The 23,762-nt window shown below is 33.4% G+C and overlaps 2 protein-coding genes across 2 annotated transcripts; both read left to right on the forward strand.

Annotated features, from left to right (window-relative positions):
* The first annotated feature begins 2,001 nt into the window (after positions 1 to 2,001).
* On the forward strand, positions 2,002 to 2,925 carry LOC136216599 (uncharacterized). The gene has a single exon (XM_066003155.1). The coding sequence runs from the start codon at positions 2,050 to 2,052 to the stop codon at positions 2,566 to 2,568; it is 519 nt and encodes a 172-aa protein (XP_065859227.1). The 5' UTR covers positions 2,002 to 2,049; the 3' UTR covers positions 2,569 to 2,925.
* A 3,647-nt stretch (positions 2,926 to 6,572) lies between these two features.
* Positions 6,573 to 7,270, forward strand: LOC136216600 (uncharacterized). Its single transcript, XM_066003156.1, has one exon. It carries the CDS (start codon positions 6,639 to 6,641, stop codon positions 7,152 to 7,154), a length of 516 nt encoding a protein of 171 aa, XP_065859228.1. The 5' UTR covers positions 6,573 to 6,638; the 3' UTR covers positions 7,155 to 7,270.
* Positions 7,271 to 23,762: the final 16,492 nt, after the last annotated feature.

The raw sequence follows: 23,762 nt of genomic DNA on the forward strand, positions 1-23,762 counted from the left end.
GGAAACTTATCTTTTTCATCATAAAATTCCAGATTTAATGTAGAAAACTCTTTCCCACCAATATATGGAGAACTGTATCTTTGGATAGATTTGTTGTACTGATTGAGCCAAAGTTTGAGATTGTGAATTCTATTCTGTTGACTCCATTGTTTTGTTCTCTGTGAAACTCTATACAATCAAGATTTTGTGATCTTCTGTTTGTTAGAGATCCACCTTCACCGCACCAATTGATAACTTGTGGAAAAATCCTTGATCGGAGCACTTCCATGTGAGGCGCCGTTGGGATCGGCCGGGGACACTCCGATGCCAAAGTCAGTAATATTTCTGAGAATAAACTGTAAGCACAAAAGTAGAGAATCAGTAAGTGTACCTCAATAGCTTAGGATGCAAGCTATTTATAGTCATGTAGTTGTAACCCTCGGTAACTAGAAAGTCACCATTAATGCTCCATTAATGGCGGTTACTGATCTTATTCAAGTATGACCGTGAGCACATTAATGAGTTATTAGTTGCCTTTATTGGGAATCGGCTCTGCCGTTGAGTTGACGTATCGAGGTATGATGGCGGGTCTCCCAAGGCGTTTGACTCTTTGTGGCGTGTTGGAGAATCTATAGATCCGCCACCTATGAGTCTTGCTTTATACGACATCTCGAGATTCACCAATGGATCCTTATCCATAAGAGTATTGATGGCGGATCCTTCATTCTTTGTCTAATTATCCTTTTTCCCCATGTATGATATTTGGATGTTATGGAGATGTAGATGAACAGTCATGTCATTACTCATCTTTAATTGCTATCAATTCTCCATTCATCTCAGCATTTATCCTTGAAACCCTCAGAGTTGGAGTATTCGAACAGTCAAGTCTTTATTCCCCTTTAATGACTATTAATTGTCATTTAATTGTATTTATTCCCATTCATGGATGGTAATAAAGGCGCCTTTTGGTATTCTTGGAACCGTCAAGGCGTATGTATGCTCTCCTTGAGAACAATGGCAGGTCTCCGTTACTCTCTCTCATCGGGCGTATCTCGTTATGGCGTATCTCGCCATGGTCCACGTGGCGTGGCATAATGCTAGAGACTCCTTCCTTTTCGTCATTATTTGCATATTCGCCCCTGCATTAATTATCATTAATTCCACATTAATCATGCATAAATATCTCTTTTAGAATGAATAATGGTTTGCCATTATTTCTATTAATTTTCCCTTATTCCTTATTCAAGAATAATTTGGGTTGTTATCAAGAGTTGAGTAGTGTTGTAGGTCTCTTCTTCTTCAGGGCTCACTTCCTCCATCAGTGGCCCTAGGTTTTTGGGGGAAATTGGAATGTTCGGGGTGGAACGCTCGGCGTGCGTCATGGAGCTAGTTGCTCCCATTTCGGGTACTGTAGTCGGGGCAGATTCAGTAGGGGTCTGCATTTTGTTTAAAGCTCCGAAGTCACTTGTAGTCCACGTTCACCGCACCAAATAATCTGGGAATGCGGAATAGTGATCCGGGGCTCCGTCGGGGAGGTCTTGCTTTCTCGTGGATCGGCCCTGCGCGGGGATCGGTCCCTGCGGATACTCCGAAGATTAAGACAGTTAGTTATTCTTAGAGAGCTTTTTAATATAGTGTGAATGAAGTAGAGAGGTTATGAGTTACTCGATCCGTGCTTCTTCCTTTAATGGCCTATTTATATCGGACAGACTTAGGTCGGAGGGCCTCTGCCTCCCTGGGTCATCTGCTTCTCGGATGTTGATGGGCCTCTTGGGCCTTAAGGTGATAATCCGAATCACAACATATAATCAATTTAGGAATTACTAATAGTGGCACGTCATCCCTTAAATATGTCAACTCAGTGTCATACCACGTAATGTATCAAAATAGATCTAAGATTTAATAGAAAGTATCAATTTAGGCCTTATATACAAAATAATATTAACGTTTACAAAAATAATACAAATTTAAGAATGTGACGGGAAATTAAATATAATGAATTTAATGCTCGGCAAAGATGCTTTTTTCCTCATTTAAACCAAGAGCAGCGTATTAGCGTATTCAGTTCAGATGGATCCATCGAGAATTTCCCTGAGGCGATTCAAGCTCTCTGACGCCGACGATTTCCTGAACTGGTGCGGCGACGAAAGAGTGTCGAGGAACGTGAGATGGAATACCATTAAATCAAAAGAAGAAGCTCTCCAACATATTGAAAAAGAAGTGATACCTCATCCATGGAATTACTCCATATGTGTAGATGATCGCTCAATCGGATACATCGCCGTTTGGAAAGCAACTTCAATCTATGAACAACACAAAGCAAACGTCGGATATGCAATCGGTGTTGATTTCTGGGGACAAGGAATAGCAGTAATTGCTTTGAAGATGGCTCTAACTCGAGTTTTTCAAGATTTGCCTGGTTTAATTAGATTGGAAGGATATACAGTGAAAGAAAATATAAGATCTCAAAGAGTGTTAGAGAAGGTTGGATTTCAGAAAGAAGGTCTGTTAAGGAAATATTTCAGCCTTGAAGGTGAATTTCTTGATTTTTTTATCTTTAGTTTCTTGTCAACAGATCACATCCTTTGATCTTCCGGCGGAAATTCCTTTTCATTAGCGTTCGTGTTTCGTTTATGTTTCGGTAGGCAACATGAAGTATGATTATGAGATGATATGAGTGTAAAATTTTATAAATAAATGAAAATTTTAGAAATGGATATGATGATATTACTTTTGTTGTTGTTAAACAAGTGTGTGTGGCTTTTGTTGTTTGTTCTATCTATAAGTCTGTACTGTATATGAACAATAAGAGAGAAAAAGAGAGATGGACCATTTGTGCAAAAAGGGACCGACTGTGTCAATGTCCATTCACTTTAAGAAGAAGCCTTTTCTGTCTGTCTTTTCATTGTTGGAGATTTGCGGTGAAATGACATTTTAATTATTTGCCTTTACTTTTTTAACTTTATGTATTCCACATGGAAACTTATGAGATAATCGTTTTCAGCTCAGTGTCCATGACGACACATCGATTCCGCTCCAATAAGTTGTTTTGTTCCTTCTTTTATTTCTACATTCATGAGCACCTTTCATGATATTAACGCCTACTAACAACCGAAATATCTAGACTCCTAGAACAAAAATCTCTCAAATCATGCCAATAAAAACACCAATGAGTAGCCAAATTACTGCCATAAACTATAGAAACCCACCTGATGAACCAAACTGTTACAAATTAAATTCATGTTGCTTCGTGAATGTGAAAAAAAAGGTGAACTGTCCTTGCAATTTGCAAGGACCCAAAGAGATTGAGGATCATTCAAATTCATAGAAATGAGAGGCAGACTCGTATTATACCAAAAATTAGGAGAAATAAAAGAGAAACTAACCATAGGTACACTAGGTTTATAATGCAAACAAAATTTAAATAGTGTTTGTTGAGTCTGGGGAATATATTTACCTGTATACACTCATACGGTAGATATCTTTACGAACAAAAAAAACATTAAGAAAATTGAGAGAATTGAAGAAACAAACTGAACTCATTATTGAAAAGTAGAAAATAGAAAAGAAAAGTTAGTTACATCTCTAATGTTCTCTATCTATATAGTTGAAGAGTTTACCGTTAGAGCTTAAAAGGACAATAACATAATTATTACCTCCATCACTTCCATACCTATCATCTCCGTGGCATCCTCAACTCCTAAGAATCCTATAGTTCTCCATCATTTTTCTCCTAGAACTAAGTTCAAGAGCCTCTTTGAAATTCAGTGTTATCCCAAAACCTACATGTTTGTTCATTTCAAAAACTTCCTCACTACAAGAAACCTTGCTAAACCTGAAGAATTTTACCAGGATTGTCCTTTTCTTATCCTTTTTCGTGTGAAACCATCACAAGATCTCATCTCCTCCGAACTATGGTGTATTTGGTGTTTGACGGTTCTCTATCATATTGCTATTGAAATATCAGTCTTGGAAATGTTTCATCATCTCAAATCTGTCAATTATTGATGAATAGAAACTGGTAACAAATGAAGAACTCATCTTTGTATCTTTTCTCGAATAAAATGACAGCCAAACTCAATATTCTTGGTCCTTTCATGAAAAACTGAATTGTTTGTTATATGGATAACAAATTCATTACTCCATCCATTCTTTTTTATATGTCGTTTAAGGTTTTTCATAAAGACCAATGCAACGTTAATTATACTATTAAAATGACTAATTTACTCTTAATACCTCTCTCATAAATTTCTACTTTATATGCAAAAATTCACTCTCTTCTTAAATTGTATGACTTAATTAGGATTATTTACATTAATACTAAACTTCTCTCTCTTGTCATAAATAAGAGCAAAATTGAGAAAATATTTCTAAAAATGCATTGGTAATGTAAAATGAAATATAAAAAAACTAAATAAAAAAAACTAAAACGTCATATAATAAAAAACAGAGAGTATTATAATATTGTTAGGGATAACAAACCATTGAATCTCACAAGTAGTCAATGTTAATGCCATATACTCAGCTTCACCTGAACTTCTTGTTGTTGTAGGTTGTTTCATACGTTTCCACAATATTATAGAGTTACTAAGGAAATTTGTAAAAGTTGTGACTGATATTCGTTTATCCACACAGCTAGCCCAATTTGAGCCATTGAAAGCCTTGAGTTGAATTGTGGAATTGCTTGGATAAAATAATCCTTGGAGTGGTGTCTTCTTTTGACACAAGACAATAGGCTAATTTTAACCCTGAGACTGGTGTGGAGCATGTTTTGTGGAGTTAGAGGGGTAATTTTCTAAAGTTCAGAACGTTAGGGTTGATTTTTTTTCCTTTGACACGCTAAAATGTCGTCATTTCGGTATTTGGCGGAGCTAGCTCTGTGAGGATGGGAGGCTAATTTTTAGGTATCTAGTCAGCTGCTTTACCGTCTCCCCACCCCCCCTCCCTCCCCCGATAAGAGTGCACCATTCAATATCGCAGTCTTTATCATGTATGAGTTTGCAATGCAAAATGATCCCAAAATAAGGGTGGTTCAAATCCACCAAATTATTCATGTACTCCACCCCTACACGGGAGTCAAGCTCAAAAATCAAGTTTTGAACACCCTTATTCCAAGCTAAATTAAGCTCATGGTAAAGACCCCAAATTTTAGCTAGAGTAACAGAGCACACCCTAATATTCAATGCTAGAGTCTTTCCAATCTCTAAGTAGCCCTCGTGTAGAGGCCCAATCTGGGTTACCTTTATAATCGTTCTGAGTATTTAACTTGACCCAACCATTATCTGGAGGTTGTCATTTAATCCAATTAATGTTACTAAGCCGTTGATCACTGTTAGAAAGAAGAGAAAAAGCATACATGCACTCTTTAACCTTTGCGAGAACAAATTGAGCTCGAAAACGACAGTGAGTAGTCCCCTTAAAAATGAAGTCATTCCGCCATTTCTACAACCACCACAATGACAAAAAGAACATGCCACTAAACATTAGAAAGAATAATATTAAAGCGTTAATTCCAAAGAAGCTAGTTCAACAAAGTGCCCGAATAGAAAGTTGTGTGATAAAGGGTGAAAAATAAATTATTCCACAGCTCAGCGGATAATTCCTTTAAAAATGTCTCTTTTGAAATTCCAATAAAAATGTTTGGTTTAAAAAGTTGTAACTATAATGCTTGTGTATCTAAAAAAATTCTAATTGTACTGTTTAACTGTTATTTAACTATCACATTTTCAAACATCAATTATGTCTAAGATATTTAACGTGTTACTAACCTAATTATAAAAAAAAAAAAAAAAAAAACTGTTAAAATCCTAACAACTAAGTAGACATGGTCATGTGCCGGCTCTAATAGGCTTTTATGTAAAAATGTTCATCCCAAGCATAACCCAAACTGCTATTAATTTAGATAGCCTCGGGTCGGGTTGGACTCGAATTTAAAAATCAAATCCCAAGCCCAGCCCATATAACCCACCTAAAAAATATACATAATATTTAATTATAAAAAAAAATAAAATTTATACTTAAAATTAAATATTTAGTTATAAATATATAAATTCATTAATTAATATTAATAAGACGGATCGGGTTAGATCCGCCCGTGGTATTTTTTTATTAATCTCAAACCCATCCAAAAAATAGACGGGTTTTAGCGGGTCTATGCTCGACCTATGATCAAATTTCATTGTTCAAACTCGATCGAAAAGAAATGGACAACTAAATGTGCCACATATAAGATAACTGCAATTTTTTTTTATTAAAATGTGTAAAATGTTTATAGTGTTATTAATATAGTTATTAAAAATCCAATAAAAATTATATAAAACTATTTAAGTTTATTAACAAATCTATTTGAAAAGTCTTTGATGTGATAATTAACCGTCAAAACATTTTTTTTCTAATTTTTGACAATGTCGAACTAAAACTGAACTTAATTGAAATATTAAGATTAAATTTGTATGACAACGCTTGAGTCAAATTTTATCATTGTTCCAATTAATCAGTCAATAGCAATATTCTTATAAACATAGACAATGTTATTGGAGAAAATATTTAATTAATACCAACATATAAGATAAGTATTGACTTGTCAAATTTTACAAAAGTATAGAGTTCCTATCTAGCCTCTTAAAAATCGACCAAACACTATATCTGGGGGGTCAAAAATGGATCCGTCAAGAATTAGGCTTCGTCCATTCAAGCTTTCCGACGTCGACGATTTTCTAAAATGGGCGATTGATGATAGAGTAACCAGGTATCTCAGATGGAATTCAATTACTACCAGGGAAGAGGCACTACAATACCTTGAAAAAGTAGCCATACCTCATCCATGGCGTCGTTCCATATGTTTCGATGATCGTTCCATCGGATACATCTCGATTTGGCAGTATTCCGGCGATGATCGATGCAGAGCACACCTTGGATACGCGGTGGCTGCTGATTATTGGGGAAAAGGAATAGCCACTGTTGCTTTGAAGATGGCTGTGTCTATTGTGTTTGATGAAATTCCTGAATTAGCCAGGCTTGAAGCTCTTGTGGAGACGGAGAATATGGGATCTCAAAGAGTTGTGGAGAAGGTTGGGTTTATGAAAGAAGGTCTGTTGAGGAAATATGGTTATTGTAAAGGTCAACTTAGGGATTTTGTTATCTACAGTTTCCTCTCTACTGACAAGGCCATGTAACTAGTGTTTGTTCATCAAACACAGTACATTCTAATGTAATTAAGGTTTAATGCAAGCAAATAATTGAAGGGAAAATTACAAAACTGGGTCAAATGAAGGCTCATTTACATGTTTAACTCATTTACTAATCTTACTACATATCTAGACTGATTTTGTGTGACTTTCCCATAATACTTCTAACCTTTCCACTTCCACCACTCATTGGTTATGCGAATCGCCGCTCCCCCTATCTCCTTGGTTATACGAAAAGTTGCTCCTACATTAATGATTTCAAGACTTTTGATCTTCCTTTCTTCCTTTAAATTGCACGAAATCTGCACCATTTAGTCAAAATCACAATGAATTTCTCTTTTTCATCTCTTCATCTCTTGATTCTGCAACTTCCCAACCCTAGAAAACGAAGCCATGGTTTTTCATCTTCCTGTTCGTTGCTTGGTTTCTTTCTTCTTGTTACCATCAAAGAAATGGTTTTTCTACGTTATTTCCTTCGTTCTTCCCATGTTATCATATTGTTATTGTCGCTTTTGGGGGTGAAAGGGGCGAAAAATGTAAGTATCTGTTTTTTTCTGCGTTTTTTTCATGAATTCACTTCGCAATCGATGGTTTCCCTAAGCTTTGCGAAGAGAACGAGCCTGGAAAGTGACGATCTACTTCATTAATCATTGATTTCGCGAAGATATGCGAAGAGAAAGCGTCTGAAACGTATGGATCTACCTCGCGGATCTATTAGTTCGCGAAGTCTGCGAATAGATCCTCACGTTTCAGACCTTGCAGACTTCCCGAAAGCATCGATATGCGACGTAGATAGTCACGTTTCTGACCTCGCAGACTTCGCGAAAGCATCGATATGCGAAGTAAAACCCTACACATTTACATTCGCATGCTTCGCTAATCTTCATTTCGCGAAGCCAAAATCGTCTTTTTTCCTGCCTAACACGATTAATTTTTTCTGTAGATGGTTGAATACGTAATATCCCTTTCTGGAAGGCGGCGTACTGGGCTGCAGGGGAGATGATTTTCCTTCATGTATAGGGATGAACTTCCCCAAGACTGACACATTCACTCCTAAAGTGGTTGGTTAGGAGAGGTTTTGGCAATCTTGTTGTAAATTTTGATAATGTTATGATTTGAATATTGTTATTGTGGCAAACTTCTTGTAAATTTTTATAATGTTATGATTTTAATGTTAGAATTCGTTGTTGTTTGCCATTTTTTGTTATATACCACTTCGCGAATTAGCTTCAAGTCATATCAAGCATTCGCATATGCAAACTAAATTCATCAAACAAAACAAACTTCAGCTTCGCAAGTTTCGCATATGCGAACTAAATTCATTAAGTAAATCCAAACATCAGCTTCGCAGGCTTCGCATATGGTCGAATATGCGAAGTCAGATGGGATAGAGCGAGCCGCGCGTAAATATTGAGGGTATTATGGAAAAGTCACACAAAATCAGTCTAGATATGTAGTAAGATTAGTAAATGGGTTAAATATGTAAATGGGCATCCCATTTGATCCAGTTTTGTAATTTTCCTATAATTGAATATAATAATTATGTTAGGTTGATTGTTTTTTAAAATAAAATTGATAACTTATCGTTACAATACAAATATTTAGGTATTTAAATGCAATTTTGAAAAATTAACTAATATATTTGAGATTCCATTACGAGCTAACCAAATATAATAGTAAACGTCCATTGTAATGGATCATTACAACCCGCTAGAACGTAAAAAACATGGCCTAATTATAGTCTCTTACACAATTTGATGAACAAATTAGCAAGAATTGTAAGCGATTTTAAAGTACCTATAAGTTTTATAAGTAGTATCTATATGTTGCCCCGGTCGAGTTGATTGTAAAACTTCTCCATTTTCTTAGAGAATGGACTACAGAATAACGGCCTTCTTATAATATCTGAAAGCCCATTTCACTACTTGAAGTTGAACTCTGGTCTTTGTATCAACCTCCTTCTCTAGACAAATCTATAATGTTTGTATATATTAATTTCAGCTCAACTTTATCGAAGATAATGGGCTCTTCTTACTAAAATACCAGTAAAACAATAATTTATTTTTATTTAGCAAATACAAAAATTAACACTATAATGTTATAAAAATATATAAAAAAAACATCCTACAATATTATTTTTCATTTAATATGCGGATACGAGTTTCGCTAAAGTTATAAAATCTGATAAGAATTAAAATTTCATCAAAGTTGCATATGAATTTTATTAAACCTATCAAGAGTTTTACCAAGATTTCACTGAAATTTCAACTAAAGTTATAAAGTTTTATAAGAGTTTTCACTAAAGCTTCTTAGGAGTTTCACTAAAATTACAGTTTTATAGGAGTTTCACCAAAATTGTACAGTTTCAATAAATTTATAAATTTCATACAAATTTCACTAGAGTTTCACACGAGTGTCACCAGATTTTTACTAGTTCGAATTTTCCTTTTACATAATGTTTGATCTTCTATATATCTTCACAATAATCGCGAATTTATTTCACCTCAATGCGGTTATTCCTTTCGCATTTTTTTTCATCATGACGATTTAATTTAGATCGTCCGTAGTGAACCACCTTCCGTTCATCCACTATCATCATGAATTCTCACTCACCCCTCAATATACATATGTAATGTTCGGATGCATATCGCATGGCCGTGATCCGCTACCCCTTCTGTATATAAATTTGTTCTCATATTTTCTAACGACAAGCTGATCTCACCTTATATTTCTCTGCAATTAAGTGGGGATCTTATCATCAGGCAGCGAGCGAGCAATGTAAAAATGGTCAAATCTCATTCTTGTTGTACTTTTTCCCTTCCGTTTTGGATTAGCTGATCTAGACAGTTGTGATATACACATTTAGTCACCGGAGAAGTATGTTAAAAGGTCAATGCATTATGTCGATTGATTTGGGATTTTAAAATGCATCGGACTCAAGTGTCAGATGTTGCATCTGCCAGGGCTCAAGGAAAGGAGTGGCCAAAAGTAACATTTTTTATAAAAATAAATTTATAAAAATTTAATCTCAAAAAATGCAACGACAATAATCATAACTAAACAATCGCATCACATATCCATAGTTCACAGAAGGGAGCGGGCTAAAAGTAACATTTTTATAAAATAAATAAATATATAAATGTAAATTTTAGAGCATATTGATGTATAATGATTTTATATCTAGAAATACTTATAGATAAAATGTCTTGTATCAGTAATAATTAGGTGTTTAAAGTGAAATAAAATATGTTTTTATATGAAATTGGATATTTTATTAAATATATAAGAGGATGTTATTTTCTTCTCATGTTTTTATATTTTCACTTTAAAAAGAGAATTTTAGGTGTTTAGTCATGGATCTCCTATTCGCTTTCATACATGAAAAATATTTTTTTACAAAAGCAGAGAATCTCTGCTTTTTGGGAACTGAGTTTTTTCCAACATCAAATAGTAACTGTAACAGTAAACTACAAAAATATAGCAAAAATCGAGTAAATCAAATGAGTAAAAAAAAATTCATTTTCAAACAATTTTGCTTTAACGTAATTGATTTTCCTACTTTATTTTTTACCTATACTTATTTGTTACATGCCTCATTTTTTACTTTGTATATAGACCTCTAAAATCACAGGATCTACACTGATCACAACTAGACATGTTCATGAACCCAATAGCCCGCCCAGGCCATAGACAATAGAACGGGTTTGGTCAAATTAAATTTCTATTTAATCCGGCCCGGTATAAACCCAAAGATACCCATTAATTTGTAGGTTGGACGTGGGGTCTATTATAAAAGCCCGTCTCAACCCAGTCCGGCTGCAATGTATTTATCCTTATGTACTTATATTTTATTTTGTATGTTATTATAATTTATAAGTTACAATACTATTTTTTTTAATAAACTTAAATATAAAAAGTGATGCATCCTAATAGGGATGGCAACGGGTAGGGTACCCGAGGGTAATGCCATTCCCAAACCCTTACCCTTTTATTTTTTAATTACCTGTACCCGTCCCATTACCCTAACGGGTATACTTTTTGCATCCCATACCCTTTCCATTTAATTCGCGGGTACCCGCGGGTACCCTTACCCGTTAAGAATCAATAAATAAAAAAAATATTACAAATTTAACAAACTATAAATTTAATAAATCATCAATCTAAAAATTAAATAATTGAACCTTAATTAATAAGAATAAAGTAGCTTAGTGGTATCACTCAATTGTTGAAAAATAAATGGTTGAGGTTTAAATTTCACGTCTTACATCTAAAAAAACAATGATATTTATTAATATAATTTTTTTTTATGACGGGTAACGGGTACCGGATACCCTAGGGGGTATTCCCATACCCGTCCCATTACCTTAACGGGTAATGGTTTTGATCCCATACCCTTTTATACAGGGTACGGGTAGTCCCATTAGGATCGGGTAGTCCCATTACCCACGGATACACAACCCGTTGCCATCCTTACATCCTAAGTTACAAAATTTATTCATATATGGTTTTATTAGTAATATATAATAATAAAATTAAAAACTATCTAAACGTGACGTTCTGTTACTGTTTATATTAATTCCATTTTCACTCTCATTTTTATAACTTAGAATTCCTTCTATTAACAATTTTTGTTTGAGAAACCTTCTATTAACATTTCATTACTATTTGTAATTTATTTTCAGTGGAAATTAAATTAAATTTATATAAAAAAAAATTACTATGGGAGGCCTGGGCCTGTGATAGGTTTTTTAATACAGCCCAGGCCGGCTCGAGCTCAAAGCATTTTTAATACGAGCTGAGCTGGATCTGGATAAGAAGTTTTATTCATAAGTCCGGTGCAGCCCGATCTGAGCTTGGCCCGATCCAATTCATGAACACATGTACTCATAACATGATTGCTCATTCGTTGTCCGCGAATAAATATGTAATGTCCAGTACGGTCGACATGTCTTTTATACATTATACAGTATACAATAAGAGTTAATGGTGTTAATTGGTAATTTCTCTACAAGTAATTAAGAATAGTAATAATTGGTAAAGAGAAAATGTCATTAGAGAGCAGAATTTATGCAAAAAGTAAATAAAAATAAATAAATAATTAAATATATATGACGTTAGTGAAGGTATGATTGTATGAAATCGGCGCACCTTACAAATTTGTTTTTATTAATTAGGTAAATTTCAAATAAAATCTATGTGGTTTTACTAATTTTCAGATAAAGGACTGTAGTTTATTTTTTATCAAAACGATGACTGAGGTTTTCAATTTTAACAAAATAAGGACTTTTTCGATTGATACTATTAAAATCACAATTGACGACTTCAAAAATGACATATTTTAAGAACTACTAATATTCTAAGCAACTTTAATTCTTCAACTTTTTTATTTCGAGATTATTTAGATGATATTTGGTAAAGAGAGAGAAAGTTAATGTTTAGAGAGAGAAAGTTCCAAAAAAGATGATTTTCTAAAATCGAAAATGTAGTTCCATAGAAAATATGACACTAAACAACTTTAATTCTTGAAAATTTTCATTTTCAGGTCGTTAAAGATAGTTTTAATAGCATTATTAAAAATGCGAAACCTTAATCCTCGTTTTGATAAAAAGTAAACCACAGTCCTTTATCTGAAAATTAGTGAAATCACAAGGGTTTTATTTGAAGTTTACCCAATTAATTATGCTGTAGTTTTCGCAATAAGTTTATGCAAAAAAAAAATTTAAACACTAATATGCTAATCATATCAAATAATCAACATCATCTTACGTAGATAATAATAATAATAAATAGACATTAGAATAGAGCATCAACATCATATGGTTGTGAATCTTTGAATTATCAACTTTCATTGTGGGACCCGGGACCACATCAACTTCATAATCGTCTCTCTAACCAATCATCAACCATGTCACTCACTAACCATGATTTTCATTTAGGTGGCTAAAAATAATTTAAATACAAAAATAAATCTTGTGGTTTTGTTGATTTATTAAAATAGTATGTATAGTTTATAAGTGTGTAAATATGAATTTCTACTTTGTAAATTTTATAATTAAAGAATATGCGAGTCACCTTTTCAATCAAACAATATTATAGTTTTGTTAATTTGTAATGTCAAGTTTTTAAAATTGTTTCAAATCGTTCCATTTTAAAATAAATAACCACAACAATAAAGAATGACTGAATTTGTAAATTGTAAAAGTATATTTTATTTGTAAGTTTTTAAACCACGAAAATTGCTTTACAAATTGGTCAAATGTAATATTTATTTTTCTATTTTTTCTTTATTTTATCCTCCATTTTTTTGTGGACCCCAATATAAACATAAGATATGGGACCCTTGTGTATTCCATGGATGTGTGAATTTAATTAAAGTGCAAACAAGATTAGTGTGATTACATATCCACTAATCACTATATTTTCCTTATAAATTACTTGCAATTAGGGAAGCTAATTTAGTCTAATTAATTAAATAGTTGATTGATAAACAATTAGTATGAAATAACATGATGAAAGTAACTACTCCTACTCTTTTAATATACAACCAATAATTATAATATATAGCAAATCTAAAAAGGAAATGAAAATTTCTTCATTTTGCAAAAAAAATTAAGGCCATAAAAATTTAGACTAAATTTTCACAACATATATAGAGAGAAAAATGTTGATTCTCACTAAGGATTGAATAAAATGAACTGGTTCACACTAAAAAATGAATTTATTAAAAAAAAATCTCACTATTTTAGATGCAATTTAGGAATGAACATATGATATCATTTTCTTAACAATACCTTAATCTTTTCATAAAATAAAATAATACCTTAATTATGAAATTTCATAGAAAGATAGATGCATTTATTATCAAAACATAAACTAATGAAAAATTGATGCCATGTTATAGTATAAAAAATATATTTTATAATTATTAAAACTAAAAATATCAGGAATGAAAAAAGAGGGTCTCTTTCTGGTAACAGTGTTGCCGCCGTCTCTTCCTCGTAAGAGTTGCTCTTTGTAGCCCTGAGTTATTTGTTTTGAGCCATTGCTTGTGTTCCAGTACTTCGCCTTTGGCCCCCCACTTCCCCGTTTTTTCTTGCACCGCTTTCTCAAGGAAAATAAACCAATACTTGGTACCCAATCATGGGCCTGTTCGAGTCTAAAGAGTCCACTATAAGCATTACATGACTCACACATATGACACATGACCATATGGTGTTCTTATAAGTGGATCGATCCAATCCAGTGCTTACTATTTTATAAGCCCATATCTCCTTGATTTACATCCAATATTCATGACTAGTGAAACACCATAAACAACCATGGCATATAATAGTATTTACTTCATTACCATTTCCGCGATAATAACAAACTAGAGATGTTTTAGAATAATATCTTATTGCATCATGGTTTCACTTTCCCGGGTCCTCACCCTGATAAACATGAACAGATAACTAAACTTGGATACTCTATAAAGTAAAATTTCACAACTTAAATAAACCGAACAGATTGATGCCTTATTTATTAATAAAATAGTCATATTACAATGTCTCGGGACTAGGACATACACTAACAATTTCTCACTTAAACTAATCCCAACTAGGCATGGTCTTAATCCCTATAAACCTAACATCTCCCTCATGCTTCGGTTAAGCTAACTATTTTGTTAGTGGATCCACGATATTGTCTTCTGACGCAACCCAAGTGATCCTCACATCTCTTTTATCAATGATCTCTCGAATGAGATGGTATTTTTTAAGTACATGTTTGGTCCTTTTGTCTGATTGGGGCTCCATGGGTTGTATGGTGGCCCCGTAGTTGTCATAGAAGATTTCAATTAGGTCTAGGATGGATGGAACGACTCCTAAATTAGTTACAAACTTCTTGAGCCAAACTGTTTCCTTTGCAGCATCTAATGCAGCAATTACTCAGACTCTATTATAGAATTTATTACCATACCCTGCTTTGAGCTCTTTCAGCTAACAACAACTTCATTTAACAAGAACGCGTATCCAGACTGCAATTTTAGTTCATCGGCGTCGGATTGGAAGCTAGCATCAGTGTAACCATTTACAACGAGCCCTTCTTGACCACTATATACTAAGAAGATATCCTTAGTCCTCTTTAAGTACTTTAGGATTGCTTTGATTGTAGCCCAATGGGCCTCCCCAGAATCCTATTGGTACGGACTAGTCATACTCAGTTCATGTGTAATATCAGGTCTGGTACATAGCATGGCATATATGATAGAACCGATAGCTGAGGCGTATGGTATCTTGCTCATGTATTCTCTCTACTGCATTAAGGGACAATAAGTCTTACATATAGTAATACGGTAACACATAGACAAAAAAAACCTTTATTGGCGTCGCTCATCCTGGATCCATTTAAAATCTTGTTTATGTACCTTACCTAACTTAAGCCTAGAAAGAAACCTCTGTGATTATCCATGTAGATCTTGATACCTAGTATCGTTTTGGCTTCACGTAAGTCCTTCATTACAAAACATTTTCTCAACCACTCCTTAACCTTTACGAGTGTTAGCACATCGTTTCTAATGAGCAAGATGTTATCCACATATAGGATGAGGAAAATCATGATGCTCCCACTAACCTTCTTGTACATACAAGGCTCGTCTTCATCCTTGATGAAGCCAAATTAATTAAATGCTTCATCAAAATGAACATTCCAACTTCGAGATGCTTCTTCAAACTATAAATGGACGTTTGAAGCTTGCAAACCCTATTACGATACCTTGGATAAACAAAATCCTCTAGTTGACGCATATAAACATCCCTAAAGAGGTTTCCATCCAAGCCCTACGTTCTTCATTGTATTCCCTTATTGGATCATGCTTTTGTTGGAACTACCAATTGGATGATTTGTTGGAACTATAATTTATGGGGTGTTTTCCCCCCTAAAGCTAATGTGTTGAGTAATAATTTTCTTTTTTGAAGCATAGTAATAATGGTTTTGGTTATTTAATATTTTTTCTTAAATAATATTATAATTTTTTTCTTATATTAAAGGATGATTAATATTGATTCCTAAATTCCCCTCATTACGTCTTGAACACACGTCCTTTATAAATATCGGGATGTAGATGAAGCTCTTTTACTACTAAACTAAAACTTCTTGACTTAAATAATATTATCTATCACTAAATAAAATAACATAAAAGTATAATATCAATATGATGTTTTAAACTATTAATCATAAAATTAGTTAAACGGTATTATTGTGATGCACGGCTATTCGACTAGCGGTGGTTTTCACCTGGTCAGTGATTGACCATGTGAATTTTGTCAGTCACCATTAGATTTAGGAGGTGTAAATCTGAACCGTATGATTGTTTTAATCTCCGTCATATGATTATAATAAACCTAGATTTAATGGTGACTGACCAAATTCACATGATCAGTCACTGATCAGGTGAAAATGACAATAAATAGGAAATTTGATTCAATGACTACATTTGTAAGCACTTAATTTACAAGAAGGTTTTGATAGTTATAATAAAATAGAACTCATTTTTTAGTCTCAATAACATCATCTCCAACCATCACCAACAATGGGGATGGTTGGTCCTCTAATCATCAAAAAGATCCAAGCCATTTTAGCATGATTGCAGGGGACTCACTATTTAAAAAATATATGAAAGAAATTCCAAATAGAAAAATAGATACTAATGTTGTTGAAAGGTTTTTTTTTTTTTTTTTTTTTGGTGTGTGCGGATGTTTATTTGTGCTTGATATTATTTTAAATTGATGTGTTGTATTTATTTATGATTTTATAATCTTTCATTATTTAATGTATATTAACTCCACATCCTTAAAAACTTAAATGAATAAATTGAACAACCTACTAAATTTTCATACCATATAAATTAACATTAACTAAGATAATATACATAGATAAAAAGAAAATGCAACACATAATAATATTAAAAATATATATTCGTGAATATTATAATAAATAAAAATTATCAATTATTTTAAATTAATACATACTGTTTTTTAGTATTAATTTTTAATTATCATAAAATATTTTGAGAATTAACTTTTAGTATAAATTAATAGAAGATAATAAAAATAAAAATATATGTAAAAAGCTTTTGTGATTGTAGTCTCTATCAAACATAGTTTTCCAAAACCAAAGAAAAAACAAAAAGAAAAACATTTTCTGTGAGAAGTGTTTATTGGAATGCATGTGAAATTGGAATATATGTTGGGCATACATACATGCATATATACAACATTACAACCACCTTTTTCTAAAAGGATGTGCTTCTTCTTCTTCTTCAACCTACTTTCCCTATTCTTGTTAAGCAATTTAATTAAAGAAGATTGGACAAATTAAATGCATCCTCCAATTTCCATCACATTTTTAACCCAAAATTTGTTCAAAAGTCTTGCACTGTTCATTAGCCTCCTTTATCTCCATGTCATAGACTATATAATTATCTTTTTGCACTTTACTATAACATTTTTTAAACATTAAATTCAAATATAGTTCATTAATTAAGCTAGGAAAATTATTTGTATTTTTTTTTGTAATAATAGAATGATTAGTAGTTATAATCAAGTTTGTCTTCTCATTTTGATTATAGTTAAACCTTATGCTATATCATCATAATGTACGAAATTGTCTTCTTTCATCAAGTTCATTTCCCACATTCTTTGACATAGTTAAATAAAGTAACCTACCAATCAATCTTCTATATTCAGTTTTATCCTCAAGAACATTTCCCACATTCTTTGACAACTTGACTGGAATCCATATGGATCAATACGGGTTTTGAAGCTAACAAGCCATCATCCTATAAAAGTTCCAAGGCATATTTTCTTTGATTCAATAAAATGCATGCTTTACTTCTAGCTACTTTAATGCCCAAAAAGAATTGAAGGACTCCTAAATCCTTAATACTAAAAGTTTGGTCCCAGAATTCCTTTACTTCTTCAATTTCTTGTGAATCATTCCTGGTTAATATGATGCAATCAACATAGACAAGTAAACATGTTAGTTTAGTACATGTCTTCTTCATAAATAATGAATGATCAAACTGACATTGAGAATAACCATAAAAGTAATAAATTGACTAGATTTAATAGCATTTTGATGCCTATACCATCAATCTAGCTCCCTCATGAAAAAATATACTCTAGTAAATATAATCCCTAAAAGATAAAGGATGCAGCAATAGAAGAAAGATCATATGAAAAGAGAGAAAATGAGTACTTGGATCACAAACTCATGTCACTGAAGGAAAATAGACAAGCCTAGACGCAGCGGAATAATAAAATTTTATCTATTTTATCTATTTCCCTTTTCCAAAATCTGTTAATTGTTATTTCATATAAAGAGGGATAGAAAGTAATACCTTCGGTGAAGAACTATCTACGGTTGCAAACGAAGTGCCCACAACTCTTAATCCGTGTATCACTAACAACAAAAGAAACAACACAGAAAAATATAACTAATCAGTAATCAACCTTAATAATAGCAATCGCAATGATTGCCTCTAACAGAAATCGGTACGAGATCAAAGAGAGAGTAAGAAAGATTGTAATTAGCCGAGACGGTTGCAGAATGATTCCTCTAGCCCTTCTATTTAGTGTTAGCCGAATTATGGGGTTACGGAGTCTATTTATAGACTTCTCAAAACCCTAATCACAGTTGTCTTAGGTAATTAAATAATTGGAATCTTATTCGGAATAGTATTCCTAATTAGATAATTAAATAAACACTTTACTATTATCTAAATAATAACTAATTATATCTAGATAATTATTATTAATCAAATAATAATTAATTAATGTTAGGGATAATTAATTAGAGTTTCAATCACATCAAAACTTCTAATTAATATTATCAGATAATCCTTTAATTTAATTCATAACCATAATCAAATTATAATTATTAATCAAATTAATTTATCCCTAATTAATCTACAAATTTCGGCCCATATATATAGTGTCTCACTAATTACATTTTCTTCTCCAATTTCAAGTCCTATATGCGACCCATTAGGTTCTTTATTGCCACTAGCCGTATATATCATTTGAAATTATTCATCACGATTAATTCCAACATATATATAACGGAATACCGTCGCGAGCTATTACTAGCAGAACCTATGATATTCCCCCAGAGCAATTAAGAAGTCAGGTTGATAGCTGACGTTAACCTTTCTGTATTAGGTATAGTATAATACGATCCTTCATCAACTATATCATGTCGGTCAATTCCTTATAACCATGGAACGTGTCAAGGTTACATATAACGAAAAGTCTGGTTTTACTTGTACAGGTTGAATTCACTCTGAAAGATAAGTTAAGTGAAATGTTCATTTCTACTCTTAACTCTATCACCTTGCAAGGTTTTCAGTCAATTCACCACAAGCGGCCATTTGGATATATCTCCCACTTATCGGGAGTGACGAATGCTCAATTTGACATTAACTACTCTGCAATTACTTTGTGTGATACCCAACGCTACTCTCACACACCCCAGGCTCTCACCTGTTGGATCGTGCTCACACATAATCAAAGTATCAGACTCCATAATCCAGAATCACTAATTAACGAATGTTTGAGTCTGAGGATTAGTTATACCTACTAATACCAATGAGATGAACAGTTGACACTTTTAGATAAATTAATCCATACTGTTATCTCAAGTCGAGTCCCAATCCTAATGAACTCCTTCACCGGATCCATGTAACTGTCTAGATATCTAAATATCTAAAGCTTGTGAGATCAGCTTTCTGTCTCGACAGAAAACACTGTTACATGAAAGTCTCAACAGTATTATGCCAACCCCTATAACATATTACTTGACTTGGGTTGATTTTAAGTCTATTGGTCTATTATAAAGTATAGTCTCACTTCATGCTTGTATGAACACTTTATAACTACTTAAATAAACTTAGGATTACTTTCTTTATGAAAGATTTGTGCCTTTATATATAGTTACATTTTAATGCTATATATCTGATTAAACAAATGACTAAATAAACAATTTATTCATTAATATTTATATCCTAAAACAATTGTCTTTAGGACACTAAACTCCAACAGTCACAATTTGGCCCACCCGATGAACTACTCTGATGAAATGAGCAAGCTTCACTCTCTGATTCTCAGTACCCATTATGCAGACGATTGTAATCCTTATGTGCTTGTTTTTAGGATTCAGAATCTCTATGAGTTTAACGAGCTCATTTAGATCCATTTTGTTGCTCACCTGCATGATAACAACTAATGTTCAACCACTAAGTTTTCTAGCACATGGACAATTAGTTAACTAAACCTAATCAGCTTAGAGAAGCACGTGAACTCTAAGTTTTAAGTCTCCTATTTCAAGTTGTTTCATGAACTCCTCTATTCGCTATACTCTAGATGGCATGGATAAGGTAAAACTTCTGCCCTGAAACAAAATGCAATTGCTCTCAATCTATATTTGTTTGGATTTTTAAACAGAGCATGTAGAAATGCCTCTGAAAATGGAAAATACATCATTAGATTGTTTCCTTATTTCTTCTACTAGTTGTGTTCGTGTACGTTGCCTGGTTCTTTCATATAAAAGTTCCAGGAAGTGGGACATAACATCTGTGGATTGAACAAAGGAAGCATGTGAAAAAATTGTTGAGTTTAAAGGAGTCAAGAAGATAAGGAAACATGTGCGTAAGGGCGGCAATCTTAACAAATTAAAAGTCTGGATCAAGAATGTAGTTGATACTTGTAGGAAAACAAAATTAAGATAAGAGAAATACATGGATGTAATTGTAGTTATTGCTTCTGAGGCTCACAAGCTTCAGAAGAATCAATGAAAAATTTGATAGACATAATTCTGCAATGTGTTTACTGATATGAAATAAACAAATTTACTCAAATCAACATAAATTGGCTTTTGGAATTCAAAACAATGGAGTAAAGTATAAAGATCTAAAACTCAACAAAAAAATCAAACAATCGAATGGAATCAAGGAATTTATATTAAAAAAACTTATGTAAATCAAGCTATTATCTTGCGTCTGATTCCTGTCCAACACTGCGAAAATCTAATTCACAATCGAACTCTCAACAAACTCTTACATATGAACACATGAAAGGTTAAAAATTCATAGAGCTATACCAATGATATGATATTTCACATACATCAATAACCCAAGAAAACCCTAAGCCCCAAATTACTTATGAAATTGAAACAATGAAAAAAAAAGAATTGAAACATTAGTTTTAACCTGGAAACTTCAACTATCTAATTGCGCTCCAACAAAAGAAACGCAAGTGATAACAACATATGGAATGATTGAAGAGAAGACACAAATAATTAAATGTAAGTAAGAGAGGGCTACAAGATGAACTGATGAAGAATTAAAGACGCAAGCTGCCAATAAGTTTACAAAGAAGATACTGATATTTTTAGGTTTTCTGAGAGAGAAAATGAAAATTGGAAGAGGAGAGAACAATATAAAGAGACGGAAAAATAGAAAAATGGGTAAAATGGTAGAAAATTTTTGAGTTTTGGGTGTGCGTTAAATTTTTGGATACTTTTTGCTCCGCTTGCAAAGGTTAGAAAATTTTAGATTTTTGTTTACTCACAATAATGGCAATGCAATTTAATAAGTGTCATCTGATAATGATGTATATTTTGGATTAAAATCAGGCTTTTATGGGATGACAGACGTGTGTCATCGTAAAGTCACATCTAGTTTGAGGTGTTTTGCGCTTAAACTTTCAGATGACATAAGTTCAAAAAAATTATCGCTAAAAACAATCAGGTGATGGAAAAAAATGATTCGCATGTATCTTGTGTCATCTGAAGAGGAAAATGGCATAGTGTGTGGTGATGATCTACAGGTTCCCGACTTATTTTATCTTTTTTTTATAGTTATTAGACTTATGATGCATAGTACCATTAGTTGCATTGTGTATAAGCTTTTGGATTTGTTATTAAATGAGCATCCTCTAGTAGGCTTGTCTTTTATTGGATAACTCCACATTTGATTATGTTCTTATTATATTTCGATTTGGGCCTCTTCCATATGTGTTTGGATTTCTTGCATCTTATGTAAAGTTTCAACTATCATCACATTGGGGTCAAAAGTGGATTTTTAGTTGTTTCAGTTTTATCAGAGGAAGGATCATTAGTTTGAGGATTTTCTGAAGCTCCATCATTATTCAAAGCCCCATCCACCAACTCCTATGCAAAGGTGGAAGCTTTACATTAACATGCAATAGTCCAGTAGTATTATTTACTTGCATTGAAGCCTCTGGAGTGTCACCATCCATGACCCAAGAAACAGTTTCAAGAGTGTATTGGGCAATGTATTGGATCCATGCTCACTGCACCAAATGCCCGACTACTTATACTAATGATGATTTTGACATGCATTGGGGTGGGCTTATGTATAGACTCTGATGCCAAAGTTAGTTAAAAAGAGAATGTGTAGAGTGAGAGTAAATAATGTAATAATGAAGAAAGTCCCCTTACCTTTAAGAATTTATATCTTATATATGCACTGATGTTGATAAAATTTCTTGGAGACAGTTTAGAGCTTTGGAGCACCAATTAAGGCAATTTGTCTGTAGTAAATTGGGTCGTCTAAACTATAATAGGCTTGTTATAATTTTCCCTTTAGCCCATTCTCAATCGTCTCCAATTTAGTCAACAGCTCCAACTGATAGGGGTAAAAAAAAACCTATCTTTGGGTACGGTTTTAGGACGGTTTTTAGTTTACTTTCTGCTAATAAGCGAGCAATTCTCGCATTTATATGCATTTGTGTGTGTTAGTTAGAATTTGTATATGTTCTATTTACTTTTGTGGTTTAGACTCGTTTTCTGATCATTTTTAGGCAAATATGGCCAAAATAGCATGTATGTTAACTTTCGATTATCTTTTATGGCTAATTGATCCGCCAAAAGTCACACCAAACGGAGTATTTACTCAAAACAAGCAATTGGTGGGTCAATTTAGCCTCGGAACTAATGTCGTTTGGAGTTTGGGTGCATGTGCAGGTCAAAACAGGAACAAGTTTGGGCGAAAATCGCGTCGCAAGAACACCTGACAGTCACGCAGGGCGTCTGGGCATGTCGCTCGTCGAAAACTACCCTTTTTAGGCCAGCTCGGCCGAGCTGGCCTCTGAATGCCAGCTCACCGAGCTGGCCCTTAAGGGCCTGCTCACGCGAGCTGGCTCGTCCAGCTCGACGAGCTAACTTGCGGGAATCCGTCTTTTGATTGATTCCCGACCACACGATGCCACGATTGACCCCACGTCTTTCCACCTGCAAAAGGAAACGAATTAGGTCAGAACGCCGGCCCGAACCGCGACTATAAATAGAACTCTTAGTTTCAATTTGTAATCATCTTTCATTATTGTATTTTACCTTAGCCTTCTCCCTTGAAGAATCCTCTCCACCTCCTCCATCTCCTTCAACCTCCATTGAAGAACCTTCGAAGCTTCGCTCATCGAGGATTGTTCAAGGTCCGTCCTTAAGACATAGGAAGTCGGCTTCAGGGTAAACAGGTTCCCTGAAAGGGATTTTCTCATCCTTTTTATAATTTGTTTGTCCCTTGATACAGTCTATGAATCC

Source organism: Euphorbia lathyris, chromosome 2, assembly GCF_963576675.1.
Source record: "Euphorbia lathyris chromosome 2, ddEupLath1.1, whole genome shotgun sequence".
Lineage (NCBI taxonomy): Eukaryota > Viridiplantae > Streptophyta > Magnoliopsida > Malpighiales > Euphorbiaceae > Euphorbia > Euphorbia lathyris.

What these genes read in the sequence shown, in the direction of transcription:
- LOC136216600 (XM_066003156.1), top strand. Translation starts at nt 6,639, where the DNA reads ATGGATCCGTCAAGAATTAGGCTTCGTCCATTCAAGCTTTCCGACGTC.
- LOC136216599 (XM_066003155.1), top strand. Translation starts at nt 2,050, where the DNA reads ATGGATCCATCGAGAATTTCCCTGAGGCGATTCAAGCTCTCTGACGCC.